Genomic DNA, 26,843 nt, shown 5'->3' with positions numbered 1-26,843 from the left:
AAGACTGAAGGCAAAAGGAGAAGAGGGTAGCAGACGATGACATGGTTAGATGGCATCACTGACTCAATGGACATGAGTTTGAGCAATCTCTGGGAGATAGTGGAGGACAAAAAAGCCTGACTTGCTATAGTCCATGGGGTCCTAAAGAGTCGGACACGACTTAGTGACTGAACGACAAGAAATGAAAAGAATTGGTACCTTCACTAAAAAACAAGATGTTACCAACAGAAATCCAGTTTGTTATTATTTATTTGGAAAGCCACTAGGAATATTTCCTTGGACATATTGTACGCTGTTTCCAGTTAGACATCAAATGTCTTTCAGTTGAGACAACCAGGAAAACAGTGGCTACTCCTAGATCGCACATCTGGTGGGCTTCTAGCCCATCTAACCCCTGTGCTGCTCCCCTCAGGTTGCTTATTCAAGGGATGCAAATCCGAGGAGAAGCCTTAAAGTTCATGCTTCTGGATTCTGCATTTGGTCAGCTCAGTGGTTAATCGTGTCTGTCACACTGGAAATGCAGATGGCACCACTATGGGGAGGAAAAGCTAATACTTGGATGTCAGAATCAAGACCCTAAAATATCTTAAAACAGTGGGCTGAAACTAACCAGGTGAATCTGAAAGAAGTGTAAAGACCTGCGTTTTTATGTATTTTTAAAAACTCAGCTGCGCTAGCTAAGGATGAAGGCAGTTTGGCTTGATGGTACATATGAAAAAGGCTGAGGGCTTTCAGCTGACTCAGGTTGAATAGGAGCCAGCAGGAACCCAGCAGCTGCTTAAAAAGATACTGATTCTCCCTGCCTTTTTAAATTTTAGGTACAAAAGGGTGGAACAGTGAAAAGTATGTCTTTCTCCCATAACCATTCCTCTTGCCTGGAGGCAACTGCTATTAATGGTTTCTAGAAGATTCTCTCAGAGGTATTTTATGCACAAAAAAAGCAAATGCATACTTAAAAAAAAAAGGAAATGGTAGTATACTGTACACTCTTTATTTCCTTAAAACAATATTTATTTCATAATTCATTAACCTGTTTGATTCATTACTCAAAGATACAGACCCAATGTATACTCAGAAATGGTCATAAAGATCTCTCTCACCTAATAAACTATTACTTTATACATTAGAATTACCAAAAAAGTTATTATAATAACTAACAGTATAGCTATAACACTTGCAGCATGGAGACCTGAACTTAAAGCAATTCTCAACTAAGTCTTGAATACAAAATGCATAGGATTTAACAGATTTTTCCAATATATTGCAATGGGTTGGTCCTAAACTCTTCTTCTTGTTTAAGTGGAAACTCAGGGGAACTCTTTCAGGAAAGCATCAGTGGAAAAATGGAATTCTGGATTAAAAAAAATAAAGTTTTAGGAAATTTGAGTCACAGGAGAAAAGAGGTCATCTTATTGGGAAAGCAAAGGAGGTACAATTATTTCCTTCCATGAAACTGTCCTCTCCATTTATAACAAGGTATGACTTTGAGGGCCAAGTACAGCCGGAGCAGACTTATGGAAAAAGAAGCCTGATGAGTAGTCTAGCCTGTACTGGAGTTCAGATTTTACACGACAGCAACAAAATAAAATTTTCAAACAATACACATGAGGATTTTGGAGCAAAAGACTTAACCAGCATTCATTCAACAAATATTTAATATGGAAGTCATATTCTAGAGTGTATAGATGAAAGATATGTTAGAAATGATAAATGCCACAAATAAACAGAAAATAGCAAGTTGTTTGCTTTATTTTATTTTATTTTTTTTAGGGTTGATGCGATTAGGACTGGGTTATAGACAGTTGTTAGGAAATATTGTCTCATTTGGTGATATTCAAGCTAAGACATAAAGGAGATGCAAGACTCATGTAGAAAGCCAAAAACAAAAAGCCAGCCAAGAGTTGAACAATAATGTTTTAGACAGGGGAGCGAATGTGAGGGAGAGAAACGGCACATGCAGAACGCAGCTGCTATAATCCATGACTTGTGGAGGCGATGCACAAAGCATCTTTAAAGACCAGATGACCACAGCTTGGCCAAACTTCATTTCAGCTACATACCGATTGCCTCAAAACAAACGTATACCTTGTTTTTTCCACTTACCAGTAAATCTTAGAGATTATTTCATATCAGTATGCAAAATGAGTCCTCATTCTTCTATAAACAGAGTTATTAGTATTCTGTGTCTCAGAATTTATTGGATGGGTCCTCTATTGTTATTGCAAACAATGCTGCAGTGAATAACATGTCATTTCAGATGTGGGTATATATCAGAGTAACAGCTTTTCAGGAAGTAGAATCAAAGAGTTGAAGGGCATGCATATTTTAAACTTTGGTAGATAATGTCCAGTTATCCAGCGGTACTGGTTGACCATCCCACTAAAAGGGTATGAATGTTTCTCTACCTCCTCACCAACAGAATATGTTATGAACCTATTGATCTTAGATAACGTGAGAGGTAAAAAAAGGATGGCATCTTATTCTGAGTTACTTGTATTTTCTTTTTTATTAACTGTTTATACCCTTTACCCACTTTCCTACTGAGTCATCTTTTCTTAGAGCTCTTATATATTAAAGAAATTTGCTCTTTGTGCTATGAATTACAAATATATTTTCCAGTTTGTAGTTTGTCTTGACTTTGCTTCTGGCAGTTTGCTATGTTAATATGTTTTTCCTTTTAAGCTGTAGTAAAAAGCTTAAATTTTTTTTAATGAATTGTGGATTTTATGTCATACTTCAAACTTGACTGAGCATGCACACATGTATGTATATATGATGTATGGATCCAACTTAGAGCTTTCTAGGTGGCTACCTAGTCATTGCCCTACAGTTTATTAAATCACGTGTTTTCTCTAAACTCCCACTTGTATAATATGTATTTGTCTTCCAATACATATACATATGTATTTATAATATATATGTATAATATATATAATATATAATATAAGTATGTATTTGTAATATGTATTCCAATATTTATTTGGAAAATTTGAAAGAAATTAAAGTTTTTCTTGATATTTTAAATTACTTTTCAAATGAAAGGACTAAATATTCATTGTAGAAAATTTGGGAGATAGAAAACATTTTACAGAGTAAAATGTCCCTGAACCCACCATAAATAACTAACTGTTTTGGTGTTCATCCAGTCAATTGCTGCATAGTTATATTCTCTACCTAATTGATGACACTATGTAAGTACCCACCCCCCCAATTTTCCAGCCCCCAAAGGTAGTGTGATCTCAGTGCCCAAAGTGGAACCAGTCATCGTCTGACCCAGGCTGAACTCTTCCCTTCCTGTCCTCCCAGATGCCAGCGAAAGAGGCGGAGTAAACGCTTTTGACTCTTCCAGTTTCTTTACTTGTCCCTCACCTTCTAGTCACCAGGTCCTCCGTGTTTTCCCTCCAGAGACTCACAAGCCCTAAATTATGAAGTCTGCTCAGTGTTCATCCACAGAAACCAAGACCCGGGGAGAGGAAATAACCTGTAAAAGTTGGAGTGTTTTTAACCTCAAGAAACAGAGAACTCTACTCAAAATGGCTCCAACGTCTTCCACAGTGAGAGGGCCCTCGGGAGGGTGTGGAGTGACCTGTGCCTCCAATCCCCTCTGCCAGCGTGGGCCAAGAAGGACCTGAAACAGCAGCTCAGATGACGAGTCTGGGTTCGCGGGGAGACTCAGTCACTGTACTGCCTCTTCAGTCCAACTGTGACACGTTCTAGTTCCCCCAGCCTTCCAACTATCTAAGGCTGTGCAGTAACTCAAAAGTTTCTGGTTTAAAACAGTCAGTTCTTTAAAACAGAACCCTAGTGGATCTGGAAGTGCACTGGGTCAGCCGGGTGGGTCCCGCTTGGAGTTCTTTCGCAGTTGCCATCAGACAGTACCTGCGCCCCGAGTCATCTTGGAGGCTTCTGGAGTCGTACCGCAAACAGCGGATGCTGGAACCTCAGCTGGGGTCAGGCCCAGCTTCACAGGGTGCCTTATACCACTGCACAGAGTCCCACATGTGGCCTCTATGCTTGGTGTAAGGCGGTTCTCACCTCCTCAATTCTTAATTTTTGAACAAAAAGCCCTGTCTTTCCATTTTGCCCTGGACCCTGCAAATTAGATAACTGGTCCTGCCTCGGGCTGTTGGCCACCACATCTACACACAGCCTTTCCATGCAGCCTGGGCTTTCTCACATCATGATGGCTGGATTCCAAGTGTGAATTTCAAGAGAGCGAGCACCAGAGAGAAGCAGCATCACCTTTCACAGGTGAGCCCAAGTCCTCCTCTTGGAGGGTAGTGGCGTGGTCCCAGTGCAAGAAGGGCAGGGTGGGAGTCACAGCTGTCTTTGGAAAATGCAATTTGCCATGTCTAGTCAGGAGCAGGCCTCGACCTCCCCATCTGCAGAAGGACCTAGGGATCTGCTTCTGGGAAAAGGGCCAACGGAGAGTTAGGAACTTGCTCCTCACAGCCACTCCCAACTTCCCCCATTCCAGGCTGTTTACCAAGTGCTCAGAGGGATTGGAACCAGGCGCCATGGGGCCAGGAGCCCAGCCCAGGCGCTCTGAACGTCTGCTCCCCCCGGAAGGCTGAAATCTCCCAGGGAGGCAGGGACTCAGCGCCCTGACATCTGTTTCTCCTGCCAGCTTCTCTGCTTGGCTAATGATCCCTCCCCTTTCGTTTCTCCCTGGGGCTTGTTGTTGCCTTTCTCATTAGCTTCCCCTCAACTCCCAGCAAGGTCCCTCGACTCTGAGCTCTGCTAATTCCCCTGTAATCCATCGGCAAACCAAGAAGCTAATTAAATTCTGAGCTTGTGTGCCTGTGTGCCCTCTGTCTCTGCAACTCTTCTCAGTCTCTCTTCCATCTGTTTCTTCCCTTTCTTTTCTTTTCTTACTAACCCTGTATAGTTCAGATTGGACACTTTGATTAGATTCTTATAGATCTCCCTGCCTCTTCTGTCTCCTGCCTTTCACTCTGTGGCTGGAATAATCTTAAAATACTGCTCTGGGCACTCTTCCCTCCTGCTGCAGGTTGAACCGAGCTCCTTAGCTCAGCATTTAAGCCCCATACACCTTATCTGCCTCGTCTCCTTCACGAACCCTTCCCCCTTCAACTAGCCACACACTGGCGCATGTATGCTACCTCCATGCCTTTGCTCAAACTTTTAACTTAAACTGGATCCCACTCCCTTACTCCTCTATCAGCACTATGTAAAATCCTCACCATCATTTAGAAATAACTTCTGTGACACCGCCCTGATTCCCCCAGGAGGAAGTTCTGCACCTCTCTCCTGGTGCTGATCTCTTTTTACCTATTGTGGTTCTTTACACCCAAATCCTGCCGCTCTCCCTAAATGATCAGCTCCTTGAGAGCAGAATCTCTACATCCTATTCATCTCAGCTTCCTCCTGAGTACCCTATTTGACACTGTTTCAGAAAATTTCATTGTTGTCTCCTGGCCCAGCGTGGCAACTGGAGCTCCAGCCTTCATGCATACGTTCCAGGAAAAGGGAAGAGGGAGGGCAAAAAGAGTGGGCCTAGTCAGTCCCTTTAAACCACTTTGTCTCCTAATAATTTTTGTTTTTGTTGTTTTGGCCAAGCCATAAGGCATGGGGGATCTTCGTTCCCCCACTGGGTATCGAATCCATACCCCCTCGAAATGGAAGCTCACAGTCTTAACCACTGGACCACCAGGGAAGCCCTTCCTGATAATTTCTGCTTACATCTCACTGACAAGGCCTAGCTGCAGGAGCCACTGGGTACGTTGCCTCCCTTCAAACTCGAGGGCTCATTCCTCATTGTACAGATGAAAAAGTAAGGCCCAGAGAGGATCAAAGAATTAGGCTACAGAGGATAGTGGTCAAGGACTGGGTTTTGGAGCTAGATCGACCTGAGTTTGAATCCTCTCTGTGCATTAACTTTTTTACTCTTCCTTTGTAAAATTGGGTTCGTGACATCTACTTCAGAGGATGTTAAGAAATTAAATAAGGGCACTTCGCCGGCAATCCAGTAGTTAAGACTCTGTGCTTCCATTGCAGGGGATGGGTTTCATTCCTGGTTGGGGAACTAAGATCCCACATCCCTCACAGCACAGCCATAAATAAATAGGAATTAAATAAGACAATGGGTGAAATGAAAAAGCACGTAACACAGTTATGGTTCATTGTCTATTTGCGATCCCCCAAAAGTTGACCCTGAGAGATTTGGATACAAGTAGTTTATTTAGGGGAGAAGGCAGTGGCACCCCACTCCAGTACTCTTGCCTGGAAAATCCCATAGATGGAGGAGCCTGGTAGGCTGCAGTCCATGGGGTCGCTAGGAGTCGGACACGACTGAGCGACTTCACATTCACTTTTCACTTTCATGAATTGGAGAAGGAAATGGCAACCCACTCCAGTGTTCTTGCCTGGAGAATCCCAGGGACGGGGGAGCCTGGTGGGCTGCCATCTATGGGGTCGCACAGAGTCGGGACACGACTGAAGTGACTTAGCAGCAGCAGTTTATTTACGAGGTGATCCCACAGCAGGATGCGCAAGTGGGAAAGTGAGGCAAGAGAGGAAAGCAAGCCAAGCCCACAGGGATAAGCAGGTTTTCCCCATGGTTTTGGTCCATTCTGCTGGAGTCTGAGACTGGAACACGCCTGGGAACTGAGGATTGTCCTGCTTTCAGGGGGACTGAAAGCTAGAGGATTTATTCACTAACTCTGGACCCTCCTTGTTGAGGGTTACCCTGGAGGTGTTAATTTTCCACTTGCAGCCTGCCCCACCCTTGCCTCCATAGCTGGGAATGCCTCAGGAGAGACACAGCAAGCTCAGGAGCTGCCGGCAGGTGACCTCCATGTAGACCTGGGGGCTTGAGAGGGGGCGCCGGTAGCATGTGCAACACACAGTGGAAGGAGCTTGCTATAAAAATTAATACTGTTGCTCCAACTTGTTCCAGGACAGAGCTGGAGCAGGCAGGAACTACAACTGAGCCCTGGAGCTGTTTGCTCTGAACCCTGCTGCCCCCTCCGGGGCGCCCCCACCCCCAGAAGCCCGCTAGCACATGGCACCCTCCTCCTCAGTATCTCCTTGCCAGTGGCCCGATCCCATCCCTTGACGCAAACCCTGCTGCCATCTGCCTCAGCCGCCTTTCTCCACCCCGCACCCTGACTGTTCTGGTTGAACGTTTTGGGGGACCCAGGGAGTGTCAAATGGCTTTCAGCCTGAGGCAGAGCCCCACTGGGCTTAACTGTTCTGCCTCTAGAGTCCTGCCTTCTTCCCAGTCCTCTATCGGAATCACCTTCAAAGCGCACCTTCATGATGGCAACCTCAACCTCCTGGTTCAAAAGAGGCACTGATGCCCTAAGAAGGGTTGTGGCTGCCCCAGATGGGCTTCCGGTCTTCCCCAGCCCGCCTAAGCCTCTTCCCACACCCCTCCTCGACCTTTACAGGCTGGTGAGGACACAAAGGATGGTCCGGAAGGGCTAGACAGGGGCTTCATCCTATGTTCCCCCGAATACCCCGTGCCCAGCCAGAAATGCCTCCATCCATTCCTTTCTGTTCAGGTACATATCCATTCACTTCATCTTTCCCTCAACACCTGAAGAATATTTAATGAGTTCATCACTGTCAACACCTTCATGAGGACTAACCCATGTTAGATTAACTGGGTCGTGTAGGTTCTGAGAGTTGCAGGAGAGCTCCAGAGCGCAGGGGGTCACAGAGGGGCTGGGGCAGAGCCAGGACTAGAACTTGGGCCTCCTGAGTCCGAGGGCTCCTGCTTCTGGCAGCTGGGAGTGGGGCTCTTCACGACCATCCATTCAGCCAGTGCGTGCCCAGCACAGCCTTCAGGAGAGGACTGCAGCCTCCCGGAGGTGGGGTCAGAGTCCAGGGTGGAAGCTGTGGAAGGGCCCCGGTGAATGCCGCGGTGGGACGGCAGTTGATCCCAGCCCGGGGGTCCTGCTGGGTCCTGCCCACCGGGCCCAGCTAGGCCGGGTGTCAGTGTCCCTCTGCACACAGGCCCCTTGAGGCCTCCCATCGCCTTTCTCAACCCCTTCCCTCCTTGCAGATGCTGTGAACGCAGCCTTCCCGCCACAAGGCAATTCTGCAAGGACACCCCTCCTGCGTCACCCCCCCTCCCCGGGGACGCCCCCCAGGCTGACCCTCTGATGCCTGGGAGTTTGGTCTTCCTCCTTCCTTCCTAACCAACCATGGCCTTTTCCGATTTGGAGGGGAGGAAGAAAACGCGGTCACTGTAAGCCCCTCCTTTCCTGGCAGCACTGACCCATTTATCCTCCTCTTCTCGAAGACCCTCTCCCCTCCCTTGAGCCTGGACATCTGTCCCCACCGAACTCGCTCTCCCCTCCCGCTGCCCTTGCAGCCCCGAGGCTAGTCCAGTCTCCGCGCCCCGCTCCAGCCCCCTCTCCTCCAACCAGGGAGGAGGCTGGGTCTCTAGACAGCCCCGAGCCACCCCGGGACTGGGGGCGGGGGTGGGGGTGGGGGATCGGCCTCTGCCTCAGTTTCCCCATCTGCTAACTTGGATTCCTGATGCCCGCTCTGCACACCCAGAGGCTGAAGCCCGAGGGAGGTCACGGAGGAGGACGAGGCCGGCGCTCGCGCGGCCCGCGCGGGGGGCCTCTGTGCGGTGCCCCTGGGCCCCGGCGCTCGGCGCGGCCCTCCCTCTCTCCCCCTGCCCGCCTCTCCCCGCGCGGGCCCGGCGGCTCGCTCTTCAGCAGTCCTCTTTCCCTCGCCGCCCCGCGCCCACCCACCCCGGGGTCCCCGCGCCCCGCCCGCCCCCGGCGCCGCCGCCCGCGCCAGGCCCGGCCCCGCCGCAGCGCGGGCGGCCAGTGCGCAGCCCGGCGCCCGCCCGCAGCCCGGAGCCGGATCGCGGGCGCGGAGCGAACCCGACCGACCGCCGCCCCCAGCCAGGTGAGGGCTGCTCTGGGGCGCGGGGAGCCAGGCTTTCTCCTTGACGGGAAGCGGGGGCCGGGAATTGAATCCTTTTTTTTTTTTTCCCCCTGAAAGGAGGATCTGGGAGCTTCTTCCATGAAAGAGGCTCAAGGGCTTTTCATCCTAAAGGATGGATGAAGGAGGGTCTGGGGGAGAGAGGGTCTAAGGCACCATTTTCTGAGGGATTTTTTTCCCTTTTTTTAATGAGAAAGGATTAATTGGCTTCTTCCGTGAAAGGGGGACTCATCTTCTTGGGAGCCCGAGGGGCTTTCAAGGTAGGTGGAGAGGGCGCTTTGGGCAGAGCTTGAGGGAGGGGGTGACTGGGGAGTGGGGTTCGCTGGGAGGGTCTCTGGAATCCCCTTAGCCTGGCATGGCTGCATCTCCACGGTCGGTTCCGGGGCTCTGTCCAGCGCACCGTGTCCTAGATTTTTTTTCTCTTTGAAGATGATTGTTTTGAGCCTCACCTGCACGAAGCCAGGAACAGCCATTTCCTTCCCTGGAGCTGTGACGCCCACCTGACACCCTCTCACCTCTGACCTGCTCCAGGAAGGGGGCTTAGGGAAGGATGGGGACCTAGGGATCTGAGAAATGGGCAGTGCCGGGTACCAAACACACAGGAGGACCCTCTGGCACTGGCAGGGTGCACCAGGCGCAGAAGGGAGATTACCAACGGTCCAGTGGGCAGATGCTCCCGGGGCAAGACCTGCTAGGAGAGCCGCACGGTCAGGAAGAGTTGCGATGCTCCCATATTCCCAGGAGACAAAAACGTTAGTTTTTGGGGTTGGTTTTGCTTTCTTCCCCCTTCGCCCTAGATCCCAAGACTCAGTCCACTTCTCTCCCCTCCTATTTTTGCAAAAAGGGAAACTGAGGCAGCTAACAGGTTGGCTGGACATGTCTACGTTTAGAAAGGAAAGGTGGTGGAGAGGAAAGCACACTGAATTTGGAGCCAAAAGACGTCCATTCAAGGCTTGCCTCAGGGCTCCATGGGTGACCTTGGGCCAAAACGCTTCCCCTGGTTGGACCTCAGCTTTCTCCCCTGTAAAATGGGAGAGGGCCCACCCATCTTGCAGGTTAGCTGTGACACCCAGATGGGTGAAAGAAGTGCCCTGGGAAAGGGATTGTGATGAGTACTGTGAGATGCAATCTTCACTGCTGCAGGGACCCCCCCACTCCCCCCACCGCTGCCCTCAACAAGCGACTGGCTAGCCCAAGGGGCACCTTCGTAAGAATGAGAAAAGGTACTGTCTCTGGAAGGAGAGTGTTCAGCTGGGCTAGGGACTTGGGGGTCTTTCTTATGAGAAGCAGAAAAAGGCGCACTTTGCCCAGCTGCAGCAGTTCCACACAGTTGGGCAAATAGGATGCGGGCCGCACTCCAGCGCCCACCTGCCTTCAGGTGAACGTCCTTGTTGAGTGCAGCGCATCTGTACGCCTGCTCCTGGCACTCCTTCTTGGCAGGCCCCCAGCATCTCTAAGCGACACAAAGGCACACACGCTCCCCGGGCATTTCCTGTGAAGCCCACATCCTAGGCTGTTGCCAGCTCATTTTCTTTCCCACTTTGCCTCCACTTCAGGGCTTCAGGGAATTCAGTCCCCAAAGCCAGTGCCCTACTAGGAAGCATTATGGAGGAAGCATCTCCCTATCTTCCAGGAGGTAATCCTGAGTCAAGTAGTGCCTTCACCAAGCTTCCAGGGGTAAGGGTTACTGAACTCTAACCCCTTATGTCAAGAACCTGATCATCAACTATACTCCAATATAATTTTTAAAAATTAGGTTAAAAAAAAACAAAAACACTTGATCAGATCAGTTTTCTCCCAAAATCGACTGCACTGCCATCCAACAGAGGTACTCACACCTGCTATCTCAGATCATCCTCAGTAAGCTAGTTAGGCGGATATCCTCCCCCAGTTTAAACAGAAGGGGCCATGCCTGGAGACATTCAGGAACTTGCCTAAGGTTTCACAGCATGTAGAGGAGCAGCGCCAGGACCTGAGCCCAGGTTTAGCTGCCAGTCTTGTACACCCCGCTGCTCCTACCGAGGAACCGAGCTGCTGACCTCACAGACCTGGCGAAGCCCGCTGGAACCGCTCTCCCACTGTATCCCTAGCAGCCCCTGGCTCTCTCTTTCCCCTCAGGGACCAACCCCCAAGCCCAGAGGAAAGAGTCCCTCTTTCTTCTTACTCTGATTTTGTGGAGGGAGGGAACTACCTCAAAACCCAACTGTTCTGACCTCTTCAGCCCAAGAAGGGCCCCTGGTGATTCTGGAGGTCCAGTGTGGGAGCTGACCCTTGACTGGGTCAGAGGCCAGGAAAGGGGTCAGTTCAGCTCAGTCGCTCAGTCTTGTCCAACTCTTTGTGACCCCATGGACTGCAGCATGCCAGGCCTCCTTGTCCATCACCAACTCCCGGAGCTTACTCAAACTCATATACTTTGAGTCGGTGATGCCATCCAACCATCTCATCCTCTGTCGTCCCCTTCTCCTCCTGCCTTCAATCTTTCCCAGCATCAGGGTCTTTTCAATGAGTCAGGTCAGGGAGCAGCTATTTCCTGCCAAGATGGAGGTTTAAACAGCAGCCATCAAGGAGGATGCCAGTACAGACAGCCAGTGCCTGAGTGAGGGGCATGCTAAGGGCCATGGAACAGACCAGGAAAATGTAGCCAACTGGAAGCTGAAGATAACCCCACGGCGTCCTGACCACCTTCTGTGTTTCCAGGGCTCCTGGGTGTCAAGGAGGAGGGCACGTGGCAAGCGCAGCAGACAGGGCATTAGGACCCTTGAACCTGAGCATTTCCACTGGTATCTGTCTGCGAAATTTCACACAAAGGGGTTTGGTTACAAAAAACGAAAAAAAAAGTCACTGATCTGATTGTTCACAAACTGTGGTCCCTGGACGAGCAGCATCTCTGCATTACCTGGGAACCTGTGAGCAATGGAAATTCTCAGGCCTCATCCTAGACAAGTGGAGAAGGAAATGGCAACCCACTCCAGTATTCTTGCCTGGAGAATCCAATGAACAGAAGAGCCTGGTGGGCTACTGTTCATGGGGTCACAAAGAGACGGACACGACTGAGTGACTAAGCACAGCACATCCCAGGCGAGGCAGGGGTGCATGCCAACAATGTGTTTTAACAGGCCCTCCAGGTGACACCGAGGCCCACTTAACTTTTGAGAACCTCTGAGCCAGTCTCGGTGTGTAGAAAACCAGAAGTCCGATTTGTGGGCCAAGGCGGGGCTGTGCAGGGGGACCCGGCCCCCGGCCGCCCCGCCAAAACCCTCATCTCCCTCCCTCTCGTGCCTCCCGTCCCAGGCGCCATGCTGCTACTGCTGCTGGGCCTGCTGAGCCCGGCGGCCTACGGGGCTCCGGGACCGGCCCCGGGGTCCGCGGAGCTGCGCTCGGCCTTCTCGGCGGCGCGCACCACCCCGCTGGAGGGCACGTCGGAGATGGCGGTGACCTTCGACAAGGTGTACGTGAACGTCGGGGGCGACTTCGACCCGGCCACCGGCCAGTTCCGCTGCCGCGTGCCGGGCGCCTACTTCTTCTCCTTCACGGCGGGCAAGGCGCCGCACAAGAGCCTGTCCGTGATGCTGGTGCGCAACCGCGACGAGGTGCAGGCGCTGGCCTTCGACGAGCAGCGGCGGCCGGGCACGCGCCGCGCCGCCAGCCAGAGCGCCATGCTGCAGCTCGACTACGGCGACTCGGTGTGGCTGCGGCTGCACGGCGCCCCGCGCTACGCGCTGGGCGCGCCGGGCGCCACCTTCAGCGGCTACCTGGTGTACGCCGACGCCGACGCGCCCGCGCGCGGGGGGCCGCCCGCGCCCGCGGAGCCGCGCTCGGCCTTCTCGGCGGCGCGCACGCGCAGCCTGGTGGGCTCGGACGCGGGCCCCGGGCCGCGCCACCGGCCGCTGGCCTTCGACACCGAGCTGGTCAACATCGGCGGCGACTTCGACGCGGCGGCCGGCGTGTTCCGCTGCCGCCTGCCCGGCGCCTACTTCTTCTCCTTCACGCTGGGCAAGCTGCCGCGCAAGACGCTGTCGGTGAAGCTGATGAAGAACCGCGACGAGGTGCAGGCCATGATCTACGACGACGGCGCGTCGCGGCGCCGCGAGATGCAGAGCCAGAGCGTGATGCTGGCGCTGCGGCGTGGCGACGCCGTCTGGCTGCTCAGCCACGACCGCGACGGCTACGGCGCCTACAGCAACCACGGCAAGTACATCACCTTCTCCGGCTTCCTGGTGTACCCCGACCTCCCGCCCGCCGGCCCGCCGGGCCTCGGGCCGCCCGAGCTCTGAACCCCAACCCGGAGAGCCGCTCGGGGTGGGGTGGGGTGGGGTGGGGTGGGGTCGGGGGCGTGCATGCCGAGGCCGGACCCGCGGCCCGAACGCCCCGCCGGCGCGAGCATGACGGCCCGCCGCGCGTGGCGAACTCTGCCAATAAAGTGGGCCTGCGCCGGCTCCTGTCTGCCAGGGTCCTGCGCTTTGTCCTTACTGCGACGCTGTTGTCTTGGGGCGGGGCGGGAGAAGAGGGACCACCCCGGTGCGGGTCGGCAGGCCGAGGGCAGGATTCTCCCTGGGCGAGCGAGGAGGTGAGAATTTGATTGGACCCTTCTTGTCTAACTCCGCGTGGGTCTCCCCTCCATGTCCGTCTTTAGTCGGTCCCTGTAGCTCTTCCCCGTTGAACTCCGATGTGATTTTTAGGGCCCATCTAGTTCCTTTTTTGTGGCAAGGGACAACACCCCGCGGCCTCACTGGGTGTATGGGATTCAAGGAAACGGTACATTCTGGCTCCCGGTATGGGCGGTGGTGAATGGGAAAGGCAGCTGGTATCTGGTTGCCCTGATTCCTGCCTTCCCAGGATGGGGAGGGGGGTTTGTTATCTGACACAGAACGACACAGGGCTCCAGGAGGCCAGAACAGAACATTTTATGGGATGAGCTACACAGGATCAGAAACACTCCAGCCAGCCTCAATCTCCTCCCAACCTCATCCCCTTCTCTGAGCCTTGCTGAGATGGACCAAAAGAAGATTTCTCACTTCCCTGCCCCCAAAAGATAATGTTCCTCCACCTGCTTCCCCTCATTCTTCCAACAGACTGAACTAAAAATGTCCAGTCTATTCTCCTAGCCCAGATAGGATACTTGGGCAACTTAGGGACCCCCAGAGCCTCGGTTGGGTTTAAAAGAGGTATCTACATAAGACTGGGCACTTAGAAGTTACCTGGGCTGCCGGGGTAGGAGTTGGAGGGTCTGACCTGGCCTTACTTGGGAGCTTCCTTTTCAGCATCTCTTAAACACACTTTTCAAACACACACACACACTGCCTGCAAGTCCTGCCCTTAGGTCTGTGCCTGCCCGTCTGGAACCCAGAACCTGGGCCCGAGGAAGAAGATGGGGGAGGGGTAGACTGGGGTCCAGTTATACAAGGCAAGCCCAGAGACCCGAACACAGTGGGAAGAACCCGGTGCCAGATGGAAGCCCCTGCCAAAGGTGGGTCTGGCTCAGGTTGGGGATGGGGGGAGAGGAGGAAAGAGGGATGGCAAGCAAAAGGGGAGGGTTAGGGGAAGGAGTCAACGATGGAGGCCCAGAGCCCTAGAGAAGGGGGCTGGCCCTGGGGGCAGAAGCCCTTGCACAGGTCCCAGAGTGTTTCCTGTGCCAGGAGGGTGAAGACCTGGGCCCAGCGGCCTCTCTCCTCGGCCTCGCTAGCCACATGGAGCCGGTAGACACAGGACACGCCTGTGAGGAGCAGATGTTCAAAGTCCCAAGGGCTAAGAGGAGGTCCCTTCCGCAGGTCCTGGAGCTGCTGCAGCCGCTGCTCAGCGCCCTCCAAGTCCCTGGGCACCTGGTGCTGCAGGAGGAGCCTGAGCCGGCGGCCTGGACGTGTGGATGCCAGTTCCTCGTCCTGGAGGTGCAGCTGCCCCACGATATCCAGCTCCAGCCCCGCCCACAGCAGCTGCAAGGGGAGCCACGTAAGGGGCAGGCTGGGGCCTAGGGAGCAGGTCAGCGAGCAGTAGTGTGCCGGGGGCCACAAGCAGGCAGTAGGACCCATGCTGGGCTGCCCCCTCCCCCAGCAGCCCCAGCTTGAGGCATCCCCCTTCCCGACCCTGAGCTCGGGGACCACTGGTACTCCCACCCCCACATTCCCAGGCTGGAGGAAAGACCTCGAACATCACTTCCGGGGCCTCTGGCTCCTTCGGGCCACCTCCCACGCTGGTGCTGTCCATGGGCTGCCCTGGGGCAGCAGAGAGGAGTCAGGGCCCTGCCAAGCTCCACCCGGAACACCCAGCATCCCCAGACTGCCCCTGAGCTGCCTGGTAGGGGTGCCCAGAAGTTCTTCTATCTACAAAAGAAGAGGAATGCCACCCCATGTCCACCTCCCCCTACACACATGCACATAGACATTCACTCTCCCAGGCGTCATCCCAAACCCAGATACCATCTCGGCAAATGTCCATGACTCCTCCTCGAACTTCTACAGTTCCCCTGGCCAAGAGCTCCAGCCCAACGAGTCACAAGACACTTCCCTTCCCATTACCCCTCCCTATCATCATCTGGGGACAGCGTGACCTGAAACAGTGCCAGTGACCCTCCCCAAAGGTGAAGACCCCTTTGAGAAGGACCTAGTCCTTTCCTGCTCCTCAGTAAGTGACTACAAGACAGGAGGCCAGGCAAAGCAGGATGCCTGCCGCAGCTTCCGCATCTCTCTGCGGTGCTGCCTAACCCTTGGAATGTCTGCCCTAAGCCCAGGGCAGTTCAGGAGGTCCTGCTTTGCACATCAGCCAGAAGAAGCCCAAGGCTCGTTGAGAGCACCGAGGGCGAACCACCCTCACTTCACCTGGACCTTTCTGGTTCTGAGTGAGGCCCACATCATTCCGTCCCCCACTCTGCAGCACAGGGCAGCCTAGCAGCTATCACACCCACAGTTCCTAAGCCCTGCTGGACTCAGATAGGACCAAGTGTGACTGCTGTCAGCCAGCAGCCTTCCTTAGCTCCCTCCACCCCACCCTAAGGCCCGGGTACCTGCATGGTGGTAGGTTGTAGTCACCCCGGGGAGGAGGCAAATGGCTACTGTCAGCCAAGCCAGGAACTGCATTGTCCCGGCCATGCCCCACCAGGCCCTCTGAGTCTTATTCTTCACGGCGTCTCTCTGCACCTCCATCTGCCTGGCACACACTGGGGCTCCAACTTTCCACTAGGCTACTCCAGCTGCTCCCTGCGTTGCGTGTCGGTCTTCAGAGCTCAACAGGGAGGGGCTGGCTCTGGCTTCCTAGGGGCTCTTTCCATCCCAGAGAAATGTGGAATCTGGTTGTTGGCAGTAGGAGCCTGGCTCCCAGTTTGTCAGGCCCTAAGCCTATTCCTGCCCAGATGGGCGGGATGCTTAGTTAATAGAAAAAGGCATTTGGTAGCAAACAGCTCAGGCTTGGCCCTCCCAAAGAGGTAGGCGAGACCCCAGGCAGTAAGACTGCCTTACTATCTGTCCTCACCCCCAAAACACTGCAACTGGCTCTAGACTGACACTCAGTCTGGCCCAGTACAGCCTGGCCCAGCCTCCAGGAAGCCCCTCAGTAGCCAAGAACAGCCACAAAGCCTGATCTTCCAGCTGCCTGGTGGGCTGGCTGAGTGGCCCCTGGACAGGCAGAGAACTCTTCCCCCTCAGGCACTCAGCCACTGGCTGAACAGACCCCAGACTGGCTGGAATGGGGAGTACTTGTTTCCTGGAGACAGATCAGCAGCTCCTGATTGTCTTTGGCCTGACTGGGACCCTCCTTTGCTTGTTTACAACATTCTCAGCTCAGACCAGACTCCAGGAAGATTCCCTTAGCCCAGGCCTGATGCGCTGTCAGGGTGCAGGACACAAGGTTCAGAATGGGCTGCAGCTCGTCCTGGTTCTGGGAACCTTGTGGCTTAAACAGGATGAGGGTGGGTGAGGGTTGCCCTATTTTCACAGGCTCTCTGGACCCATCAGCTGCCACGAGATAGTCTGCTGTGACAAAGGGCTTTCTCCAGCAGTGGCCGAGACTCCACCCCACACCCGTCCTAAGCCCTGTGAACTGTGAGAACTTTCCATTTCAGTTCCAGGATCTCTCAGAAGTATATCTAGGCGTGCAAGTTAAGCCTGTCCGCAACTGCAGTATTTAGCCCCATCGAAATAGATTCCCGGTTTGGAAGTCTCTTTAAGGGAGTCAGCAAAACCCCAGCCTGCACCTCTCTCCTCTCCTGAGTCCAAGCTTCACTTCTACTTATGGTAAGCACGCAGAAAGTGGTGAGTCTAGTAGGATTTTATTTACAGGACACTCAATTATAGGTAAGGTGCTTTCTAGGATCCACATGCCTTCCCTGAAACTACTTGGCTTCAGGTTTCGTGTCTCCGGCTTCAAGCTTGAGACTCTCGGGGGGCTGGCGATAGGCAGGGAAAGCCTCCCACGGGCTGTTCAGATCAAACTTGCGGAACTCTTGAGCCAACTCCACCGGCTCGGCCACCACCCGCTTCACCTCATCGTCATAGCGTAACTGGAGAAGAAAAAGGCAGGCTTGAGCATTGAGGAAAGCCTGTGACAGCCACTAAGGCCCACTTTCCCAAAGCTTTCCTCAGCCCCCTTACTCCTCTGCCCTGGACTCCTGTCCCAGCCTCTTTTAAGTCTCCATCCTCCTCTGTGTTACCCATTAGGTCACAATCCAACCACCATCTAAAACGGCCTCTACCTCAAGCTCTGCCATCACCCAGGCAGGCTTCCCAGCCCGTTACCCTGCATCCTGTGCTCTGAGCTCTTCTTCCACCAGAACGAACCTTGCCCACCTATCCACATACTCCTTTTGGTGAGACCTTCGTTCTCTGACCAGGGATCAAACCCGGGCCCATGGCAGTGAAAGCATGGAAGCCTAACCACTGGACCGCCAGGGAATTCCCTCCACACACCCTATAAGTTGATGGTAAGCATTTGCCCAGGATGAGGGAGCAAGTCAGTGGCTGAAAAGAATAAACCTAAGCTGACAAGCACTTAAGTTCAGGCCTGGTGGCCTTGGCATTATCACTGCCAAGATGCAAGGTAGTAAACTTGGCACGACTTTTTCTGTTACTGGAAAATCAACAGTCGGATAAGGCGAGGACAATCAGCTGCTGCAAATGGGACCATGCTAAACATTAAGAAAACAGAAGCATCTGGGTACTGAAGAGAAAGGGCTGGATTGCCACTACCTCAACATTTCTAAAGTTACTTTGCTACGAAACCATGTATGTCTATATACAATAAACCACCTTCCTGCTAATGAGCTGCAACACGCTGCAGTGGCGAGTAAAGCACTGAATTCAAGGGCTGAAGATTTAGTGTCTTGCCTTCTCAAGAGATCCAGGCAGGGTAAAGAGACACTCCACTTTCAGACCCTGGTGACAAACTGTGTCCTAAAATCTGCCTTGGTCATTAAAATGACCATTAAAGCCATTAAAACAACGGGTGACAACAGTTGGGCATTTACAATACACCGGTTTTAAACACATCAATTAGTTTACTACAAATCTACTATTGTTAGGTGCTACTCTTGTTCCCATTTTGCATATAAGAAAACTGTCAAGAGTGGAGCTCCGATAGAGTGCAGCATTGATGCTCTTAACCTACCACGATCCACTGGCCATAATTCCTGCCCAGCATCCCTACCAGTCCCTCCCTCTCATACTTCCAAGGCTCCTACCTCAACATAGCCAGACAGGGGGAAGTCTTTCCGGAAAGGATGTCCCTCAAAGCCATAGTCTGTTAGGATTCTTCTTAGATCAGGGTGGTTAGCAAAGAAGACTCCGAACATGTCCCAGATCTAGAAGAAAGAGGCGACTGGCCGTCACAGAGGCGAGGGCTGCACTGCATCCACTGAACCCGGTCCGTTTCGCAGCTGGCCCAGGTGCGGGGCCACCACGTGCGGAAACTCACCTCCCTCTCATACCAGTTGGCGGCCTTGTACACAGGCACAGAAGACTCAATGGGCGTTAGCTCGTCCGTATAGGTCTTCACACGGATCCGCGAGTTGAAGCGCAGAGAGAGCAGGTTGTAAACGATCTAGGGAGAATGGAGGGAGCCGGAGGACCAAGATGACCACAGGCTGAGGGGTCTGGGACAGAAGTCCTTGAGTGGGACCATAATGAGGGGATAAAGTTCCACCTTGTGAACCTGCCTTCTGTCCTGAAGCTCAAAACCCCAAGATGCTCCAAGACTCACAACTCCTTGCAGACGCCTAAGCAACACTAGCTCAGCCTGTCAGCATGCTTATCTCTGCTCACACTACTGGACGTCTCCCAACTCCTCCCCGCCACCCCACCCTCCGTGGGACTAATACCTGCTCTCCAAATTATCATCAAGAGTCAGCACAAACTCTCTCTCTCCCTTCATAAAAGCCTTCTAGAGTGGGCTAAGTGCTCCTCCTGTGTCCTTACAACATCCCATGAATTATGTGATTACAGTAAACTAAAAAAATACATATCAATATGTTGAATCTGTTTTGTTTTCATAGGCTTTTCTGGAGTGTAAGTAACGGTCACTGTATCTACTTTATGGCGGTGGTTTAGTTGCTCGGTCATGTCTGACCCTTGCGGCCCCGTGAGACTGCAGCTCCCCAGGCTCCTCTGTCTGTGGGGTTTCCCAGGCAAGAGCACTGGAGCGGGCTGCTATTCCCTCCCCCAACAGTACACTGTTCTCCGTGTCCTTCTCCCTCACTAGAGTGTGGGGGACTTCTGGAGGGCAGCAGGTATTGGGTGTTACTTCTCTTTCGATCCCAGGATCTGGCAAAAAGAGTAGGTGACGAGTAAACAACAGCAGCTAAATGTACTGAGAATGTACTGTGTGCCAGCAACCTACCTGAACTATCTCAGTGAATACTCACAACCACCCTGTGAGGTAGGGTGGTTTCACACTTTTTAAAAATACTTATTTCGCACATAAGAAAAACTAAAGTTCAGAGAGACCAAACAAAATGTTTGAAGTCACACGGCTTATTAATGGCAAAGCTACAACTAAAACTGAAGGTCTCCCTGATTCAGAGACCCCCCGTTAACTGCCGTGTTGTATTTGTTTGACCTGAACTGAAACTAAGGCGGCTACGGTTCCCACAGGCAACTGTCACCCTGAAACTGTTCTGTCCCCTTCCCTCCTTCATGCTCCAAACCTCAAATCTCCTGACTGACCTCAAAACGGTTCTGCCGGGTGGGGATGTCCACCGCCGTCAAGTCAGCCAAGGATTTGAATTGTGCGTTGCTGTGATCCCTGAGGAAAGTCAGCACTGGGATGACCCCATCAGGATGGATACAGATCTCTAACTCATTGAAGCAAGACACCTGACGACACAGAACAGGAGAGGAGAGGGAACAAAGCTACAGACGGAGCAGACAACTTCAGTTGGAATCTCCTGGTTTAAGGCAGAGAGAGAAGACCAAGTTGGGATGCAGGAGTCTGTACTTTTGATTCCAGGCTGCCCACTCCCACATGCCCTGAGAACATGGCTCTTTCTTGATCCAAATCCAAACACCGGTAGTGAATATTACCTGAACTTGCTGGACATACTTGGGCAGGATTTCAGCCACATACTCTCCAAAAGCTGAGAGCTGCTTGTGGGCCACATCATTCCGTGGTCTGACAGTGGCTGGAACGAGAAGGCGTATTTTGAAAAGGAAAGTAGAAGGCAGCAGGCAGCCCTGCAGAGTGAGCCCTGCTTAGTCTCTTGAGCTTGTGAGGCACGCTGTTCCCCAGTCAGGACTCCCTGTAGAACCCTGAGAAAGGTGAAGATAGAAAGTTCCTCTTCCACGGAACAGGAAGTGATGAAAACGCTGGGGAAATGCTACCTGCACGATCCATAAAGACTCACCTATTATTACAGCTGGGGTGTTTGCTTCTTCTTAAAACTACTCCACAGTTCTTCCTTTTCAATGCCTGCAATTCTGCTAAAGCAGCATGGGTCTCAGTTCTCTTACCACACTAGGAGCTCTTTCAGTGTGAGAACTAGAGCTTTTATGATTCTCTGTATCTCCTTAACATCTGGCTCATAGTAGGTTCTCAAACTAAGAACTTCAGGGCTGAAAAGTCCTCACAGATTATGTAGTTGAAACCTTTTTTTTTTTTTTGGCACAGACCAGGAAACTGAGGCCCAGAAAGGGGGAAATATCAGGTCTCCTGATTCTCAGGCGGCTTATGTTGACTGGAACTTATCTCCATACGCTCATTCGTGCCACACTAAATCACTGGAGCGACTACAAATCATAGGCTGCAGAGTAATTGTTTTCTGCGCCTTTGGCAGCAGGCAGGTCTGCTTTATCACTTACTAGTGCTGTGATCCTGGTCAACCTCTCTGAACTGTTTCCTACTCTACCGTATAAGAGCATAATACTATCTACCTCGTAAGATTGTTGTGGGAACTATGATCATTCATTAATCGCTTAGCAAGGTGCCTGGCATACAATAAGCACTCAATTCACATGAGCTACTATTATAACAGGGCTCAGAGGCCCAGAGTTTATGCTCCTCATTTTAAAGAGCTTACAGTTTAATCAAGACAGAGAGACAGAAATGGACAAGCGGCAACAGGGCCGTAACAGGCCCAAGGACACAAGAAGGACGCGTGCAGTCAGCTCTCCAAGGACAAGCAAAGGCTTGCCGGGAGGACGCAGAGAAGGACGGGCCAGGACAAGGGCAAAGCAAGCATCTGACAAAGGGAATGAACGCGGCCCCGCCTGCAGTCCCGAGAAGGGCCCGGTCTCGCACATACTCACGGCGCGTGTCGGCCGCAGAGCTTTCCCGCCTCACGGGCAGCAACAGCACCGAGGGTCTCCCGGCCACTGCATGGGAAGACAGAGACACTGAGGCGCAGGATGAGGCCTGAGGGACTCCCTCCGCTGGGCGCGTCGCCGCTCCTGCCCCGGGCCTCAGCCGGCTGCCCACTGGTCACCTCTGGCCGGCGCCGCGGACCCCACGAGCCTCTGCCAACAACCCCGAGCCGCCGCCGCCACCGCCGCCGCCACCGCCGCCGCCATGTTTCCCGGATGTACACCAGGCCCCCCCCCCCCCCCGCTCCGAGGCCAGGCCCGTAGGACACGGACCCCCCAAGGGCACGGACCGGAAGCGGAAGTGTGCATCAGACGTTCTTCCGGGCGGACGCGGGGCCAGAAGCAGAGGTTCCAGATTCCGGGCTTCGGAATGAAAGGAGGGAAGGCAGGTGAGAAAGCAAAGCCCGCAGGTGGGGAGACCGTGAGGCGAATGCCGCCCTAGCTTGGTGTGACAGAGGCTGGAGAGAAGGCAAGGATCCTAAAGAACCAGTCGGATGAGAGGAGAAGAAGGGACGAGAGGTCTGGGTTCCACATTCCACACCCCTCCCCCGCTCCCTGAGCTAAGCTTTTGCTGAGGGCCGGCGGGCCAGGCTAGGGGGAGGGGAAGAGAAGAACGGTTTCCCTGGCGACCGTTTCCCGGGCGACTCCAGGTGGAGCGGGGACACTGCACGTGGCGATGGGCCGCCTCTGGCCCCTTGCCGGAGAAGGATCGAGCTCCGTCTCGCGTTCTGGACGAAGCCTTGGGGAGTCATTAGGGCGAGCAGGGAAGTGCCAGGGAGAGGCTCAGAAAAGAGCAGATGGGGAGCTGAGAGATGTCCCAGGCTGAATCTCATATTGTAAGGTCTGGATTCCCTGCGCCAGGGAAGAGGAGCCTGGCTGCAAGGACGTAGGGGTCTTCTTGTCGGGTTCTGCTGCCTGGAGCCTCCACACGTTTTACGTCCAGGGCTTATTTGGTTGGACTTTTTAAAATGACAGGCTTCCTCCAGTCCCTTGCTCTCATATGTTGACCTGAATACCAAGCCTCTTGTTACATCATGGAAAAGGGGTTCTCTGTGTTTTCTCAGGGAAATACCTCGCGTAGGAAATCTTGATTTTATTAGGTATGTGATGTCACTGTGAGAGAATGAGCCCAGCTTTGGTTCAGGGGGATCATCAGAGTTGTCATTAGCAGGGCCAGGACTAAGGCTAATCTGGGTTGACGGTGCCCTCCTCCCTTTTCCCTTCTCTCTCCCTGAATTGGACAGTTAGATTCATAGACTGTGGCTTTCTTCAGTTACTCAAGGTGGTGTTGTTTTACAGACAGCTGGCAGAGAGAGAAGTTGGCTACCACCATGGAATCACCAGAGGAACCTGGAGCATCCATGGATGAGAACTACTTTGTGAACTACACTTTCAAAGATAGGTCACACTCAGGCCGTGTGGCCCAGGGCATCATGAAACTGTGTTTGGAGGAAGAGCTCTTTGCTGATGTCACCATCTCCGTGGAAGGGCGGGAGTTTCAGCTCCACCGATTGGTCCTCTCGGCTCAGAGCTGCTTCTTCCGGTCCATGTTCACTTCCAACCTGAAGGAGGCCCACAACCGGGTGATTGTACTGCAGGATGTCAGCGAGTCTGTCTTCCAGCTCCTGGTTGATTATATCTACCACGGGACCGTGAAACTCCGAGCGGAGGAGCTGCAGGAGATTTATGAGGTGTCAGACATGTATCAGCTGACGTCTCTCTTTGAGGAATGTTCTCGGTTTCTGGCCCGCACAGTGCAGGTGGGCAACTGCCTGCAGGTGATGTGGCTGGCAGATCGACACAGTGATCCTGAGCTCTACACCGCTGCCAAGCACTGTGCCAAGGCCCACCTGGCCCAGCTGCAGAGCACAGAGGAATTTCTTCACTTGCCCCACCATCTACTCACCGATATCATCTCGGGTAAGCAGAGGGAGAGGGAACGTCATGCCTAGCTGCATGGGTGTGTGACGTCCGCTGAAAGTTCTCCTTTAGGACAAGGGTACCCTCAGACTCCTGGTGCTAGTTTACATTATTATTCTTGATAAGAGTTTACTTAGATATCTTCTGAGAGAGAGCTTGAGTTGACATTTAGTAGTTAATGTCAGAGACAGGCCCTTCCAGAGGAAGAGCTTAGGAAACCAAAGCAGCGTTCCACATTATATGCAAATATCGAATTAAAAAAAAAGCTGCACTTAGCCACGAAAGGTAGTGAGGAGCTACCTGCATTTATATTCTAACCTTTCTTGTGCATCAGTGTTCTCTTCTATACTTGGCACGTGTTTGTGGGACTGGTTACCTGAGTAAACTGACAGTGAGTCAAGATAGTTAGGGGCTTCCCAGGTGGCACAGTGGTTAAAAAAAAAAAAAAATCCACCTACCAATGCAGGAGACGCAAGAGACGTGGATTTGATCCCTGAGCTGGGAATATCCCCTGGAGTAGGAAATGGCAACCCACTCCAGTATTCTTGCCTGGAAAATCCCGTGGACAGAGGAGCCTGGCGGACTACAGTCCATAGGGTTGCAAAGAGTCAGACACCTAAATAAGAAGCTTCTCAAGTGACTGGCCAACTTTTAGGAAACAGTGCTAACCCTGCAAGTGAGGTATAACTGTACTTCAAGTGTGAGCTTTGTAGCCTAGTAGATTGCTTCCATGGCAAATAGGAGAATATCAAGTCATCCATTTTGATTAAGGAAAAAAACAGGGTAATTTTAGGTTAATTTTTCATACACACACATACATATATATACATGGTGGTAGTCTAACAAAGAGATTCACATTTTTGAAGCCACTGACTCTAAATTTCCCTTGTTGATCCTCAGACTGCCATTGACCATACCTTTCCTCTGACTCTTGCAGATGGAGTTCCATGTTCCCAGAACCCAACAGAGGCAATAGAAGCCTGGATCAATTTTAATAAAGAAGAAAGAGAGGCTTTTTCAGAGTCACTCAGGACTAGCTTGAAGGTAAGGCAGATTTCTTTAGGATTGGGACACCATACTATCCATGCATTCCAGCCATCTATCAGCTTGGCCTCTTTGATGGCTGGCAAGTAAGTCTCTGGCTTAAAGCTGATAAGAGCTGGGGTGGAGGATATGTATATGAGCCTAGAAGCCAGCAGCCTCTGGGCTCCAAAGCTCCTTGAGAGAACTACTTTCATCATTGCATTAATGACCAAAGCACCAACTCGTCATAGTTACAAAGAAAGCTGGGAGGATGAGTGTAACAGGTTTTCTCTCCCAACATAAGGTGTCTGAAAGACAGTGGTCAGAGGAGAGTCAGGGTGACACACGGTAGCTAGAAGGGGTGGGTCAGAGCAGGATCCAGGGTGTGGCCCAGGACGCAAGGGTGTGCGTCTCAGCTGCGCCTTTAGCCTCGAGCTGATAGACACCATTTATAACTTTAATTTCGCCAATAGGAAATTGGGGAGAATGTACACATTTACCTGATCGGGAAAGAGTCCTCTCGTACCCACTCGTTGGCTGTGTCCTTACACTGTGCGGAAGATGACTCCATCAGTGTAAGTGGCCAAAACAGCCTGTGCCACCAGATCACAGCAGCCTGCAAGCATGGCGGAGACTTGTACGTGGTGGGAGGGTCCATCCCGCGGCGCATGTGGAAGTGCAACAACGCCACCGTGGACTGGGAGTGGTGTGCACCTTTGCCCCGAGACCGACTCCAGCACACCCTGGTGTCTGTGCCAGGGAAGGACGCCATATATTCCCTGGGTGGCAAGACGCTGCAGGACACCCTCTCCAACGCAGTCATCTATTATCGGGTGGGTGATAATGTCTGGACTGAGACCACCCAGCTGGAGGTGGCTGTGTCAGGGGCCGCTGGTGCCAACCTCAACGGGATCATCTACTTACTGGGGGGGGAGGAGAATGACCTGGACTTCTTTACCAAACCGTCCCGACTCATCCAGTGCTTCGACACAGAGACAGACAAGTGCCACGTGAAGCCCTACGTGCTGCCCTTCGCGGGCCGCATGCACGCGGCTGTGCATAAGGACCTGGTGTTCATCGTGGCCGAGGGGGACTCCCTGGTGTGCTACAACCCCCTGCTAGACAGCTTCACCCGGCTTTGCCTTCCCGAGGCCTGGAGCTCTGCCCCGTCGCTCTGGAAGATCGCCAGCTGTAACGGGAGCATCTATGTTTTCCGGGACCCGTATAAAAAAGGGGATGCCAACACCTACAAGCTTGACCCTGCCACTTCAGCTGTAACTGTCACCAGAGGCATTAAGGTGCTGCTGACCAATTTGCAGTTCGTGTTGGCCTAAGGCTGTTGAGGGCAGGAGCGGCTGGCGTTTGCCCTCCCTCCTTCCAGCACCTCCCCATCCAAACTCAAAAGTCCCCCGAGGCCCCCCAACTGGGGTATTATGTTACTTTCTGATACATGTTAGAAAAGCAGCGCCACAGCCCTTCCCTGAACTCCTAAAAGAGAGTTCTGTCTGGGGCTTTTTAGACTGCTGCTGCTCACCGGCTGCTAGAACTGAGAGTAGGCCAGCCTGTTCGCCACCCCCTTGTAATCTTGAGCCTCACTCACTACAGATGGCTTAGAGCCAGCCTCTTCTCCACCCCTAGGCACAGCCTCCCCTCTCTACCTATCAATGTTAAATAGAAGCACCCCTGATCCTGGGACAGAAGGAAAGATGCCCAGTCTCCGTTTTGTTTTTTTTTTTTTGTAGCCTGCAAAGTGGCTCGTTGGTCATTTTCCCACAAAGAATTAGGTGTTAGAGTTCTCCTTCAGGTGTTGCTTGGAAAAAATGGACTAAACCGAAGGTGTCCTTCACCAGCAAGAGTCTACCCTAGAATTCAGGATGTGCCGTCCATTGTTTTTCATCTCTCCGTCAGAATATGTACACTTTGGTTTTATTTTTGGCTTATTCCAAGGAGTAAGCCAGAAAGAAGTAGAAAGGATTATTTCTGGTTAATAGCAGAAACTTTTTTCAAACTCAAATATATAAGGTCACTACTCTTTTAAAAGCTCTAAGATAAATCAAGAGCTAGGAACTGTTCACACAAATAAAAGTTTTTGAAGGGATATGTGTGTGTTTTGAATTCTCAAGGGGTGACTTCCTGAGGGGAACTGACTACATCCCCACACACTTCTAAGTCGCAACACTGACCGAATCCCGCGCTTCC

At 52.4% G+C, this 26,843-nt stretch overlaps 4 protein-coding genes and 1 long non-coding RNA gene across 10 annotated transcripts; 3 read left to right on the top strand and 2 right to left on the bottom strand.

The window, feature by feature from the left end:
- The first annotated feature begins 8,806 nt into the window (after nt 1–8,806).
- Nucleotides 8,807–13,233, top strand: C1QTNF4 (C1q and TNF related 4). Of its 3 annotated transcripts, none has more exons than XM_070804240.1 (3): nt 8,807–8,889; nt 9,123–9,185; nt 12,217–13,233. In XM_070804240.1, exon 3 carries the CDS (start codon nt 12,222–12,224, stop codon nt 13,197–13,199), a length of 978 nt encoding a protein of 325 aa, XP_070660341.1. In that variant the 5' UTR covers nt 8,807–8,889; nt 9,123–9,185; nt 12,217–12,221; the 3' UTR covers nt 13,200–13,233. The 3 variants fall into 3 exon arrangements, with proteins under 3 accessions (XP_070660341.1, XP_070660340.1, XP_070660342.1); XM_070804239.1 differs by having other exon boundaries at nt 8,811–8,889; nt 9,119–9,185; XM_070804241.1 differs by lacking the exon at nt 9,123–9,185 and having other exon boundaries at nt 8,819–8,889.
- A 572-nt stretch (nt 13,234–13,805) lies between these two features.
- On the bottom strand, nt 13,806–16,061 carry FAM180B (family with sequence similarity 180 member B). Of its 2 annotated transcripts, XM_019975537.2 has the most exons (3): nt 15,923–16,061; nt 15,064–15,134; nt 13,806–14,855 (listed from the first exon to the last, which is right to left on the bottom strand). In XM_019975537.2, the coding sequence occupies exons 1-3, from the start codon at nt 16,059–16,061 to the stop codon at nt 14,460–14,462; spliced, it is 606 nt and encodes a 201-aa protein (XP_019831096.1). In that variant the 3' UTR covers nt 13,806–14,459. The 2 variants fall into 2 exon arrangements, with proteins under 2 accessions (XP_019831096.1, XP_070660339.1); XM_070804238.1 differs by lacking the exon at nt 15,064–15,134 and having other exon boundaries at nt 13,806–14,890.
- A 998-nt stretch (nt 16,062–17,059) lies between these two features.
- Nucleotides 17,060–18,950, top strand: LOC139187384 (uncharacterized). The gene is made up of 2 exons (XR_011570956.1): nt 17,060–17,147; nt 17,571–18,950. It is a non-coding gene; the product is annotated as an uncharacterized lncRNA (long non-coding RNA).
- NDUFS3 (NADH:ubiquinone oxidoreductase core subunit S3) lies at nt 17,164–21,925 on the bottom strand. Its single transcript, XM_070804235.1, has 7 exons — nt 21,824–21,925; nt 21,648–21,713; nt 20,427–20,524; nt 20,070–20,219; nt 18,823–18,948; nt 18,590–18,709; nt 17,164–17,413 (listed from the first exon to the last, which is right to left on the bottom strand). The coding sequence occupies exons 1-7, from the start codon at nt 21,906–21,908 to the stop codon at nt 17,246–17,248; spliced, it is 813 nt and encodes a 270-aa protein (XP_070660336.1). The 5' UTR covers nt 21,909–21,925; the 3' UTR covers nt 17,164–17,245.
- A 52-nt stretch (nt 21,926–21,977) lies between these two features.
- Nucleotides 21,978–26,742, top strand: KBTBD4 (kelch repeat and BTB domain containing 4). 3 transcript variants are annotated; one of them, XM_019975474.2, is made up of 4 exons: nt 21,978–22,090; nt 23,001–23,621; nt 24,559–24,665; nt 25,118–26,742. In XM_019975474.2, exons 1-4 carry the CDS (start codon nt 22,072–22,074, stop codon nt 25,976–25,978), a joined length of 1,608 nt encoding a protein of 535 aa, XP_019831033.1. In that variant the 5' UTR covers nt 21,978–22,071; the 3' UTR covers nt 25,979–26,742. The 3 variants fall into 3 exon arrangements, with proteins under 3 accessions (XP_019831033.1, XP_019831032.1, XP_070660318.1); XM_019975473.2 differs by having other exon boundaries at nt 22,081–22,220; XM_070804217.1 differs by lacking the exon at nt 21,978–22,090 and adding an exon at nt 22,356–22,801.
- Nucleotides 26,743–26,843: the final 101 nt, after the last annotated feature.

The sequence above is a fragment of the Bos indicus genome, chromosome 15, assembly GCF_029378745.1.
Source record: "Bos indicus isolate NIAB-ARS_2022 breed Sahiwal x Tharparkar chromosome 15, NIAB-ARS_B.indTharparkar_mat_pri_1.0, whole genome shotgun sequence".
Taxonomy (NCBI): Eukaryota; Metazoa; Chordata; class Mammalia; order Artiodactyla; family Bovidae; genus Bos; species Bos indicus.
The sequence above is the reverse complement of the archived record's forward strand: the minus strand, read 5'-3'. Positions and strand labels throughout refer to the sequence as shown.